This window comes from Lagopus muta, chromosome 2 (genome assembly GCF_023343835.1).
Source record: "Lagopus muta isolate bLagMut1 chromosome 2, bLagMut1 primary, whole genome shotgun sequence".
NCBI lineage: Eukaryota > Metazoa > Chordata > Aves > Galliformes > Phasianidae > Lagopus > Lagopus muta.
Window position 1 is genome coordinate 22,997,328 of NC_064434.1, and position 13,475 is coordinate 23,010,802.

Genomic DNA, 13,475 nt, shown 5'->3' on the forward strand with positions numbered 1-13,475 from the left:
ATCTATTGAAATATAGCTTCCAATGAAATCATATGGATTGCTGGGATATAGCAGGCTCAGGCCTCTCAGCCTCAGTTTTACCTTAATGTTAAAAAATACATTTCTGTTTTTATCCTCAAATGTGTTCAGGCTTTGGAGAAAATTTTCCTGGGAGTCCCCAGTTCTTTGCACTCGATCTGTCAGGCTGCTTCCTCACACATAAGGCAGAGGCTTGCTGCGCACGTCACATTTCCCTCTTTCCACGCCTGCTATCCTGCTCTGTGAGTATTTACAGAGTGAGCAGGGAGGGCCGGAGTGACGGCGGCAGCTGTGGGTGCTGCACAGCAATGTGCTCCTGCTGCTGCCAGGACCGGCTCCTGCCCTGGGTGCCCAGCCGCCTGTGAGGTAAGCGGCCTTTGTCCATGGCTTCCCAGCAAACCATGAGCTGGGTCCTGGTGCCTCTTGGGATGAGTGCATCACGAAGCTTTGGGCAACCTGCCCAGCTGGGAGGTGTCCCTGCCCACAGCTGTGGGTCCTTCCCACCCACAGCGCTGGTGCCATGTGGGACGTGCTGGGGATCGTGGGGATGGCAGTGGGGCGGCACCCGAGGGGAGATGGAGAGCTCTGCACGTTCGCTCTGCTCGACCTATAGCTGCAAGACAGAGAGAGCCTACCTGAGGCTGTTCTTAGTTTTATTTATTCTTTTAGCTGTTCAGAATTTGTTGGTGTAAGCACATGGTAGAACCCACCTGTCCAGATCAGACCTTTCAGAACTTACTGCTGAGGTAATTTCAGGGTTGTTTTTGTTTTTTCTTTTACCTGATACATGTATCTTAGCGAGGTGTCTTTGAGCCATGTCTAGCAGGACTGAGCATGTCAAGGGCAGAATTAATGCATCTAATTGCTGAATGCTGACGGCCAGCTTATGGGAGCAGCACTGTGGGGCTGTCTGTGGGCTGTTCTTGCTGGCAGTCCGGGGCTGCAGCGCAGTCAGGCTGGAAATGAAAATGTGCAAACAAAAAAAACAAAACAACCCACCCCAAACCTACAGTGGCTGAGTGAGTGACAGCACAGCACGCAGAAGTGATGATGGTCACCGGTGTCCTTTTCTGAGAACAGATTAAGTGGGCACATCTGCTTCAGTTGTTTATTTACACAGTGCTACTATTTTGGATTTTCAGTGGTTTTTTCTGACAAAAAAAAACCCACGAGCCTCCCCTGTCTCTTGGCTTCCTGTTAGGTCCTGCTCTGAGAAGAAAAACAGGTGCTGAGAGAGCAGTGGCTGCAGTACAAAGGAATAATTGAAATCAACACAGTCATTTAGGCGACATCTGTACATGCATTTTACTCAGCACCTGTTTACTATGTTTGCCACTGAGAAGTAAAAAAGGAAATAAAAAGTTACTAACAGTGTCTTAGAAGGTCCCCAGAGTAAAATTACCATTATTCCCATGTAAAATATAATCCCATCATTATTTTATATTATTTCTTGTAAGACCATGGTCTTCTTCCAGGTTTAATGCTGAAGCCTCATGCTGCATCAGGTGTAGCAGATAGCAGGGTGTCAGCCTTTCTGTGTTCCTTGTGCAGCAGCATCCAGGCCATGGAACAGCCCTGCAGCCAGTGCTTCATGTGCTTCCTGTTGGCATGAAATCAGTGCTGTGTTTTGTTGTATGCTCAGCTTTTTGCTCCCATTCCCATCACTGATGCAATCTGCTCCACCTCACTATTATTTGGACCATCTGCACTGCACAAAGTTACCAATCACTAGATACGGATCAAATAGGTCCTTCCCTATCCCGGTATTTTTGTTTTCACTTTTTTTCTGATAAAATCCTCTGTTCAGATTGTAGCAAACAGTGAAAGAGAAGACATTAATTTTTTTTCTTGTGTGGACTGTTAGAAACTTGTTGCAGCAACGATTAGGAAAAAAAAAAACAAAAACAACACACTTGTAAGACTGACTGCTCTCATCTGAAGATCTCTTGATGGAATTGCTACGAGTAGTCACTTCAGAGCCACTTCCTTGGGTTGTTCTGTTGTGGTTGCTTTTGATGTCCACACAGGTGAGCTGATACAGGAAAACAGTGAAAGACTGTGGAAGTGGAGAGGGCTGTGGAGGATGGGGAACTCCAGGCATCTGTAACAGTGCTCAAGAGCCAGCTGAGCACAATTGGCTGAGTTCTTCCATTTGAGACGCTCTGGTCCTTGCCAGTGATGGAAAACTGTCACAAATGGACAGATTAACAACAGTGGAGGTACTGTAGGTTTTCTGTGTGCTGTAGGGAATGGTGGTCATAAGGTGGTAGAGTTTTCCACACGGCTGTGAAGACTCTGGTTAGGGAAAGACCAGGGAGAAAACAGGGATCACCTTTGTGCCTGTGCTTAATTACAGGTGCTGCTCCTTGGAGGGATTTGTTTAATGCCTCACGGACAAATTTGCCCCTTTACAACAGGCCAACATAACAGATTTGGATGAGATTAAGTGGTGCATAGACATTATGTTTGTCCCTCACCACAAAGATAAGATTGAGCTGCACAGAGAAAATTTTAGAGATACAAACTTCTTGATAGTTTGCATTTCTGCTGAGGAGCAGACAAGCATGATAGCTTCCCTCAGTGTATTGTGTCACCTCTTGTTCTCTTTATCCCAGCATTTCCAGGAGACTCAGCAGGGTATATTTTTACTCCTGTGACATCGAGCACGTATTTATTCCGTCTGTTTAATGCAGCCCATGTAGGTTTGCCTGGCTCTTTGTTGTGCTTCCCTGCTCTCACTGCTGCCGGCTGCCTTAATGCTTCTGAAAACAAAGGTAAAAGAGAGAGAAAAGGAAAACAATTGTCACCACTGTAACTTTTGCTTCGTTCTGAACACAGTTTCAGAGCAGGAGGGCTGTAAGTTGCCTTTTTTGTTTGTTTTCTTAGCTATTCATATGTAAGCTGTAGGGGCTGTTGCGTGTTGACTACTTGAGCTGTCTCTTCTTCCTATCCGAGGCTTCAAAGGCCGTGTGAGCACAGCGCCTGTCAGGAAACAAGCAGGGTGGAAAGGAGTGTGCCTGGCTCTGGCTGTCATTTTCACACAGGCAACTGGAAAATGATTGATGGAAAAGGTTTACATTCATTTGTTGTTAAAAGAAGAATCTTTTACTGATGTGCTGAGAGGAGGAGAAGAGAACCAAGTGTCTTGCCTCTGCTATGGATTTAGTGAGGCGCTCAAATGCCAGTTTTATAAAGAGTTGCGAATTACATCACAATGTGCTGCTCTTCTGCTGTTGTTCCTCCTGGCTTCACTGCCCTGAGCCAGGCTCAGGTGCAGCCACCTTATGCTGAACACATTGAAACCTGTCTGCATTTCCAAAATCCAAGGTACCATGTGCTGATGTTAGAAGAGAAGAGCATACTCTGCATGAACACTTCAGGGTGGCTCAGTCCCAAACACTTTAAAAGAAAGATCAATAAGCACCATTTTAAAATGTTGTTCTATACACTTTCTGTCTCCGCATAACACATACAGTTATCATATTTGTCATTTTACTTGCTTAATAATCTCCATGAACGAAAGTTGGTGCTACCGAGACATAGCTGTTCTTCAGCTCTTCATTTCCATGGGCTTTTTAAAGGTGAGACTTTTGTAGGGGAGAGAGGGTAAACAGGGAGCAAATGGGGCCTGCAACCAAAATCCCTCCTGAACAAATTGCTGTGGTGCCAAAACCACATTTATTGTTATCGGAGGCAGCTGCCTGCCCTCTCTTCACAGTTCTATTTGTGAACTTTTGACGGCTATAAATGGAAACACACGCTGACCAGAAATCACCACCAGTGCTGCCTGAGACTCCTCTCTCCCGACTTCAAAAGTACAGTGACATCTAACATGTAAGCAGCCTCAATCACGTCTGCTCTCCATATTAGAATCGATTGATTTGGTTTTTTTTCCCTCTCGGAAATGGAGTTGGGAAAACATGGAAGAAAAGGAAGAGCAGCCTTAGAGGAAAAGCAGATGGTAAGATATGTCAGTGTTTGTTATCCTGTTTTATGGTGGGTTTGTTAATTTTTTTTTTTCTTCCTAATTTAATGACAAGAAAGAAAAGCCGATCAGCTCTGGTACATATAGAAATATATTCCTTCTTCCTTTAACCAGTGACCTTGAAGATTAAAACTTAATTCTGTATTTTAAATTAATTATGATGAGACATTTCTGTGAAAATTATGGAAACTTGTCAATGCATTTTGTGAAGTGCATGTGAAGTGCAAAGACTGCCATCTACTTCAACAGTGACTGTAGTTTTCTTGTATTGTTTTGAAGGGCTATTTCATGTCTTTGCACATTACTTTTCACAACTTTAAGTCAATAAATGAAAGAGGAAATAGTTTGTCTTCCTTGGGATCTTACTGAAATGAAGTGTGACCAAAATAAGTTATTAAGAGAAAGTGAAAACAGTCAAAACACAGTTTGTTGGTAATGAGAGTAGGCTTGAAACACAGTGTATAATGCGCCTTGCTTAAACAAGGTTATTTTTTTGATGTCATGAAAAGGGCATTTCTTCATTGACTTGGCACAGCTGTGAAGAAAGATGGCCATTATTCTTGTTGAAAAACAAATTAGCACTGAATTTTTTAGCACTTACCTTAGACAGTGGTGGTGTTGGATTGGTTTGGGTTTGTAGTGGGACGATGATTGCTTTTGTTTAATCGTGATGTTTGTCTCCACTGGCCTTGTTCAAGTGAGACTTTGAAAACTTGTGTGTTAGCCAACAATTTTAAATAGGGTACATTGGGTATGAGATCCGGGAAGTGCTGAAATGAAATAAGGACTTGGCCTTAAAATACCTTTTCTTTTTTAAGAAGTATCTGAAAGAGAGCTGCTGAAGCTTCGATTTGAATTCACAGTATGAATATTATGTTTTACTTGTATTTTTTTTTATCAATACATTAACATTTTGGACAAAGACTTTGTGTGTGTGGTTGATATGTAAAATATAAGGAAAACTCTTTGTAAGTAAAAGCAGCTACAAAACTCACAAAAGCTTCAGGAAAACATTCAAAGAAACCTCGAAAATCTTGTTTTAGCTCGGATGGGGAGAATGCATAGCAGTGTAATTAGATAACAGTATTACCTAACTGCAGGTTGCATCCTGATGCAGGAAGCATGCATCAATCTTCTGATGACTTTGTGGGCATCATTTACTAATTCAGAGAGAGGCAAACTGAAGTAAAGAGGAATCCCACAGACCCGAGCCATCTTGATGGCTGTCATGGCTTTGTGCTGGCAGCAGAGGACTGCCCTGGCTTGATGCCCATCCCTCCTGTGCCTCAATCTCCTACTAGCCAGTCCCATCCTTGCCTCCATCCCCTTTCTCTACTGTTCACCTTGCCTGTTTAGTCTTAACACTTTTCATGAAGATTGACAGATTTCACTTTGTCCCAATGTTTTTCCTGGTTTTGCACCTCCTGGGCTTTTATTGATTCTTCCCTCTTCTGTCTGTTACATGCATACCAGTTCAATATTTGAACTATGCATGGCATCACAGTGTCAGTTTGTGATACAGATACTATATGTACATGTTGCTGATATCTGTTCTCTTATTTAACTTCAATATGACAGATGCTTTAGGTATTTAACGTAGGCACTGTGGAGTGTTTGTTTTCATTCTTATATCCTGTAAACTGGGTGATAATTTACATATGTATAACTGGATGACAGTTTATGTGTTTTTCATGTGTCATAGGAGCATAGGATAACTCAGGTGTGGAGGGGCTTCAGGAAGTCTCTACCCAACCTTCTGCTTAAAGCAGCTATGGAGTCAGGCCAGGTTTCTCAGGACTTTATCCAGTTGGGTGTTGAAAACTTACAAGGTTGGAGGTGGCACAGACTCTCTCAGCAGCCTGCTCCACTGCTGGGCCATTCTTAGGGGAAAAAACTTTTTTTCAAAATCTCTCATTTCAATTTATGTCTATTTGTGTTTTCTCCTGCCATCACTGCTGTGAAGATCCCTAGTTCCATCTTCTCAGTAATCTCCACAGCACTGGAATTGCTATTAGGTGCCCCTGCAGACATCTTTTTGTGAGTCTGAACAAAACTAGCTCCCCTTATGTGGAAAAATCTCCAACCCCCACTGTTTTAGTGGTCTCCACTGAACTTGCTTCCATTCATCAAAGTCTGTCTACTACTGGAAATTCCATATCTAGTGAGTGCCAAATACAGAAGGGTAATCCCTTGTAACCACTTCTTTGCTTCAGCTGTGCTGTCTGTAGCATAGTACCCCACTGTCACCCTTGTTGGCCTCTCCACTGATCCTGACCCACAAGCTCTTGCTGAGCACTGTTGTCCTACCATTCATGAGCTTCCCACATCCAAACTACTCCTTCACATAGAAGAATCCTCTCCTTCTTATCTTCCTTAGCTGTCTTTCTGAGGATCTCCTATCCAGCCATTTCAACGCTATAGCCATATGATCTATCTTACAACATCCTAGTTATTTTTGCAGTGTTATAGTTTTGTGACCAGAAGGTTGAGGGAGGTGATTCTGCCTCTCTACTCTGCACCTGTGAGACTCCACTCGGAGTACTGCATCCAGTTCTGGGGTTCCCAATGCAAGAAGGACACTGAGATGTTGGAGCAGGTCCAGAGGAGGGCCAGAAATATGGTCAGAGGGCTGGAACACCTCTCCAAATACAAGGACAGGCTGAGAGACCTGGGCCTCTTCAGCCTAGAGGAGAGAAGAGTTAGGGAGAACCTAATAATGGCTTTCCAGTACTTGAAGGGGGCCTACAGGAAAGCTGGGGAAGGATTTTTTACAAAAGCTGGTAATGACAGGCCAAGGGGAAATGGTTTTAAGCTGGAAGACGGTAGATTTAGACTAGATAGCAGAAAGAAATTATTTACTGTGAAGGTGATGAGACACAGGAACAAGAGGATGTGGATGCCCCCTCCCTGGAAGCATTTGAGGCCAGGCTGGATGGGGCTTTGAGCAACCTGGTCTAGTGGGAGGTGTCCATGCCTAGAGCATGGGGTTGGAACCAGATGATCTTAAAGGTCCCTTCCAACAGAAATCATTCTATGATTCTGTGTATGTTTGTGTGCATGTAAGACAAACCTTGGTTTTATATACTTTGTAAGAAATATTTCTACCTGCTTACAAAAGAACAAAGACCTAATCCAGTCTGTATCATCCTGAAAATATTCTGATTGCAGATTTTCCATTAAATAGCTACTAGCTGATGCTCAAGATACAGTGCTTGTCACAGAGTTAACTAGATCAATCTGTGCCCATGACAGGGGGGCAGTAGGCCCCTGGCCTTCCCTTGGTCCCACAAAATGGGAAGGAAAAGGGAAAAGGGATAGGGAGATGGGAGCTGGGCTCAAGGAAGGAAAAAACACAGCAGCAATGATCTATGGAGGAAAACTTATTTTACTAACTATGATATCAGAATGCAAGATAACACAATATAATACAATCTAATTGAAATTGAGACTAATAAATCAAATAAAATAGCAGAGAGAGAGTTCCTGAGACTGAGTCAAACCTGAAAAGCTTTATATGGCTAGGAAAGCACCCTCCAGCACCCACTGCAAGGCAATAAGAGAATGCTGCACACGGAAAGGCCAGACCCCATGACTTCCATGATGTACAGGGACAGGTACCCAGAATTGGAGCATTAACACTTCAGCTCCTAGTGCACTACATGATATTATGATGTGGAATATTGAAAACCAAAAAACACAAAACCACGACAGCGCCTATTTAACCTTACAGACAGTTTTATTAACTAGGATTGTAGCTTTATATTCACTACTTTCTGTGGATGAGACAAATAATATGAAATTCTCTATGCTTCAGGCTATTTCACATAATATTTGTGAAATATCTTGTTAAAGAGTTCTTGTCCTTGCTTCCTGGAGAAAAATTCTCTGTCAGCCAGAATCCAGAAGAGATTCTTAGTGTTGAGCCAGCTGTGGAAATGGAAGATAATGGATGTCCTGTTTTGTGACAGGAAAATGGAATGACTCACTGTCAAATAGATTGGTTTAAGCAGATGAACCGAATTTTCCTTTTTATAGTTTTTGTTATTAGAAGAGCTCAAAAAGACAGAATAATTCTAGCATTTCCATATTGGATTGACAGCTTAGCTCAAAATAGTCTATTTACATTCAGAAGTCCTCCTCCATTAATGCATATTGCATCTGTTATTTGAAAAGATTTTAATTATATTTCACACTTGTCTGTTTCCTGTTTGATCTCACCTCTCTTCATTAAAATGTAGCATGTTTAGTATTGCATTTAAAATAATATGTATATTGGTATGGTAACAGGGAACATTCAGTCTTTATACTTTAGTATGCATCATCAGTTATTTTTTGTTGTTGTTGTTTTTACTTTCTTGATTCATTAAATATTGATAAAGTAAAGATAATCATGTAGAGGAAATAAATTAAACCAAGTAGATGCCTGAAACTAATGCTTGAAAGGGCACTAAGATAAGCTTTTGGATGTCAGCATGTGCTCTGTAAGAAAGGACTGCAAGACTTAATTCAGAAAACTATCATTTGCTTTCTATAAAAAAATGTGTAGAGACACCTCAAACAGGATGAGGCAGTGTGGATCAAACCCATCAAACTACATCAAACAATTGGTATTTTTACATCATTAGCAACAAGTGATTCAATCCCTGCCAAGGTCAAATAATCTCTGTGGAAGTGCTCTGGTACAGACTCCTCCAAGGGGATGATCCATTTCCTGAGGTTTACAACTTAAAGGGACCCAAATGGGAATGAACTGCTTAGTCAGAGAAAGTTTAATATGTTTATAAATTTAAATAATTCCTTTTGTTTCTTGCTCTATAGGTAGTTTGTGACCTCCTCTTGTAGCTTCTGTCATGCCACGTTCAGTAGAGTGAACCATCATCCTTACAGTGTTCTGTGCTGCCATGTGTCAGATTTCAGCAGCCTCTACTGGAAGGGAGGGCTGTGGGAGGCATTTTCAAATATCTCTGTGCTTTGAAGAGCAGGACTGAGGCTTTGCTGTGGCTTTGCAGAAAGAGACCAATAAGATCCTAGTACATCAGCAATCTCCTCTCAGTGTGCAGGTATAATGAGAAGGCTGAGACTGCACTTCAGCTACAGCATCAGTGTTTTCTGATGAGAGGTGTGGTGTTGCTGCAGAGGTGAGGATTGCTCCAGCAGGTGATCACCATGGAGGAAAAACAACTTGAAGGCTGCAAGTATCGGCATATTTTTATCACTACTGATGTGACATTTCCCAGGACCAAAGCAAGTGAGAAGGACTGACTGCTGGTCTAGCCTCTGCTCTAATCCCTGACACTTAGCTCTCAAACTTCAGTTTACATTACCTTTTCCTTAATCTAATGCCAATTGTGCAGAGGCATTGCTAGAATACATGATGTGGGCTTTGGATGCTTCAGTGGAAAAAGTTATCTTGAAGAGGTGTTGCCAGTGCATTTTTGGCTGGAGGTTCTATGAAATAGTACTGTTCAATCTCATGCAGAGATTCAGGAGGAGAGGGAGCAGATTCCTGCAGAGACTTCAATGTGATGATGAAAGAGGCTTTTTAGGAACAAATAACCTTCGTGTATTTTAACTTTTTGAAGTGAAGTATGAGCCCCTGTAGCAGCTGCATCAGCTGCTGCAATTCAAATGACTGCATTTTGAGGAAGGCAGCAAAAAGAGAAGCATCAGCATTGAAGTGCAGTCTGTGCTTATGGATTAAATCAGTTCTGCAAAAAGGTTTCTTGATACTCAAACTCTTGTATTCAGTGCCACTGAAAGATTGATCTGTGGTTAAGTTTGGCTTGGTCCTTGCTTGAATCTTGTTTCCAGATATTAGTTTGAATATAGAGACTGTTATTGACAAAAATAAGGAGTTTTCTGAAGATATCCCTCAGGAAAATGGAATTGAGTTGTGGGTGATACATGGGAAATGTTTGCTGTTCACTGCTTCTGCTAGCTTTGACATTCAGGATGGATGCTAGGAGGAGCTGCTTTGTTAGAAGGACCGCACAGCATAAGAACAACCATGGAATTTGTGGTCAGTCCATCCTGTGAGGATTTCAGGATTCGACTGGGTGAAGATATGGCTGACTAGGCTTTGTTATGGCATTAGTCTTGCTTTGAGATGGATGCTGGACTGAGTCATCCCTTAAACTATCTCCCAAACAACATTTCTTGAATTCTTCTATTTTGAAGTGGCACTACTGTGTTTCTCAGGAAACACGATAACAACTTTCTCCATCTACAAGGCACCTTTAACACATTTAACATCGATACATGATGAGACCATACTCATCATTAAGGAGTCCTCTCTCTTCCAAAAAATAAAAAAAGTTACTGCTTTCAGTTCACTAACCTTTAAATTCTGAAAGCACTCAATAATATACCACTGGCATTAAATCTGTTACTTTGATGTTAATTCTTGGAAAAAGAACTACTTGACAATGAATGGAATAAAAGGGAACAAGTGAGTCATGAGAAAGGGCGAAAGAAGATGGACCTTAAAACAAGTCCATCCCATATTTGGGGGCAACCAGCAGACCAGCAATAACGTGTTTCCATGATTGCTTTGGATCAACTATGAAAGGCATAATATTTCAATATGTTTCATATTGTCTTTTCTGAATACAGCATTACATTAATGGCTATTAATGACTACTTCTCAAAATAAGTTCCCTAAATGTTCTTCAAACATTTAGTCTAAACCCCTTAAGCAGTATGCCCAGAAAATAACACCGGATTATTCTGAAGGACAGTTATCAAAACCTCAGGACATCTGTTCTTCTGCTTGTTTTTGAAGTAATTCCATTGCTGTGGCAACACTGATGCAGTGGCTGCATAGGTATTTTTCCAAAAAAGAATGAATTAACTTTATCAGGACATTTCATCAAAAATCTTCTCCAGAGAAGGCAATAGAGACTTTCCAATTTCTTTCCCTCTCCCTCTGCCTTTCCCTTTCCGCTCCCCTTCCCTCTGCCTTGTGATTATGAAAGTAATTGTTTCCTAAGAAGATAATAAATGGTGCTGTGCTGGTAGCTCTCATTTCCTAACACCATCTAAAACCTTTGATTGCTGTTTATTTTATGTTGGAGGTAAGTATTATCCTTACTGCCTGTATTCTTTTGTATCAATGGAGCAGAACTACAGCTTTTCTTTCCTGGGTGGTCTTCTGAAAGCCTGCTGTAGGACGCATCATGATAGGATCTTTTTCTTGGGCTACAGAAAGTCACAGGAATGTTTTGGTATGTCGAGGGTTATTGCAACACCACCCTGCAGAACATTATTGCATGGCCAAATCTGCACACCTGCCTTGATGCAGGCTTTCCATTGTGCTTCCGAGTTTTCACAAGAACTTCTTGTTCATATCTAAATGTTATTGCATTTAATTTACTTATTACTTACATGATTCCCATGAGATAGCTGAATTATCAAATGTCTACTCCAGCAGTAAATCTACATCTTTTTTTTTTTTTGTGGTGGCAACCTTGTTGATAGATCAATCTGACTATGTTATTTTACAACAAGATTGATCTTGTTTCCATATGATGGTCACACCGAACACCTTTCTGCATTACATATTTCATTCTTGAGAGATGATTGGTAGGTTTTCCACACAATTGATGGCAACATGCAGTACAGACTGCAAGATACTTTCTAATGGCATTTTTGCTATATTTGTCACTACCCAGTAGGCTTAATAGGATTAATTAGATATAGATTCAGCTGGTGAGTATCCATTTTTGAAGAAAAGGGATAAAATCAGATTTTTTTGAATTTACATGAAACATTTATTTTGCTCAACAACTTTTAGCTTGTTCAGTATCTTGAAAAGTGCAAAGCAATACGTTGAAGATTTCCATATCTTGAATTATAAATGAATATAGTGGTGCTCCAGAACATATTTACTATACTAAAAAAAACCCAACAAACTATTTGTCTCACCAAACTATTTTTCTCCATGAGACAGAAATTGGATCTATAGCACTCTATCTTTTCTATTTCATGTTTTCTATGTTAATCATAATGAAAGTTTGGAAATCAAACAAGGGAAAAATGATAGGGATTTTGAAATGCTTTATTCTTAAATGATGTGAAATAAACTAATTGGATTCACTTGAGCCACTTACAATTGAGACTTTTGGAAACAGCCATCAGAATTTCTTTCCGTGTTCAATGGATTTTAAATTGTTTTCGTAGTGGTTTCATATGTCTCATAAAAATTTACTGACAGCACATCATCATTTTACTGCTATTTAAATATCTCTGTTGGTGGTGATTTTATATAATAAGAATCTAGAAAAATAAATTAGATTTTCAGCTTCAAGCAAGAGCTGTGCCGTTTAATATTTCTTAAGTGCATCTTGAAATACATCCAGATCAAATGCCAGAATTAAGTGATAATCAGGCGAAGAGATGGTAATTCTTGGTAAGACATCTGAGCCAAAACTGTGTTCTCCCTGTCACTCTGAGAAAAGAATAGCAAAATGCAGATTAGTATTTGTCTTTAAAGTCCCAGCAGGGAAAAGGTTATAAGTTTTCCCCCTTTTCTTTGATGGATAAAATTTTCAGTGATGTTAGGAAGCTGATACCAATTGAAAATAGAGCAGTTTTCATTCTAGTTCTGTTATTTGCAATCCATTAGGTAAACTGACACTGGTATTATGTATATATTATGTATATTATATATATATGATAAGAAAAGTTAGGGGCTTTAGTTATTTGCTGCAGGGTGGGTTGGTTTATAGTGTTTTTTCTGGGACAGAAAGTCTATAAGCCTATGTGCTGAGGGACTGCAATGATAAATTATTCCTGTAGCCAAGTTAAACTACAGTTCTTCCCCTGCTCCTAAGGAGCAGAAGTCAGGGCTGAGGGGGTCAAGGTTGCCAACCTTGCCAATGACTTGCGGTGACTCAATGCTGCATCATACAATAAATTGCCTGGCGTTTTTAGGAGCTCTTGTATTTATAGCTTCTACAAATCCACTACTGAAAAAAATTGCACTTTAGGGTTTGAAAATTAGGATTATCTGAGCAAACTTAATTTTCCCTTTCCTTTATTCCTAAATGTTATGACACAAAAGTTGGTAACAGGATTACAGACTATTTCTTTATTCTCAAACAACGGTTCTACTTAGGAATTGCATCCAACAGCTACATCAGGATATGATGTGATCAGAACAAAACCATGATTGTCTTCACTAATTTTATAAATAAAATGCAGTAAAATGAAACTTAATATATCATCCTTCTATTTCCAGCTGAATGTTTTTTACATTTTTCAGAGCATGTGCTTCCAGTCAAAGGCTGAAAACACAGGCCAAATGGCTGAGATGTCAAAAGAAAAGGAACAGTGACATTTCCACCCTCCCACGGGATGCCAATCGAAAGGATGAGTTGGGAAAATGTCTCTATGCACAGCAGGGTGCTCTGAGAAATTATCCACTGCTGGAAGGGTCATGGTCAAGGCCCCTAAACTAGAGACAAGGTTGAGC

The 13,475-nt window shown here is 40.6% G+C and overlaps 1 protein-coding gene across 7 annotated transcripts in view; it reads left to right on the forward strand.

Moving 5' to 3' along the window:
* The first annotated feature begins 3,782 nt into the window (after positions 1 to 3,782).
* Positions 3,783 to 13,475, forward strand: part of LOC125688955 (muscular LMNA interacting protein) — a 96,345-nt gene continuing 86,652 nt past the window's right edge. For 5 of the 7 annotated variants that reach the window (XM_048935603.1, XM_048935605.1, XM_048935606.1 and 2 more), the window contains exon 1: positions 3,784 to 3,979. In XM_048935603.1, the coding sequence (XP_048791560.1) occupies positions 3,923 to 3,979 (57 nt within the window). In that variant the 5' untranslated portion in view covers positions 3,784 to 3,922. Of the gene's footprint in view, positions 3,980 to 13,475 lie in introns of all 7 variants that reach the window. The other 2 variants (XM_048935602.1, XM_048935604.1) reach the window with 2 other exon arrangements.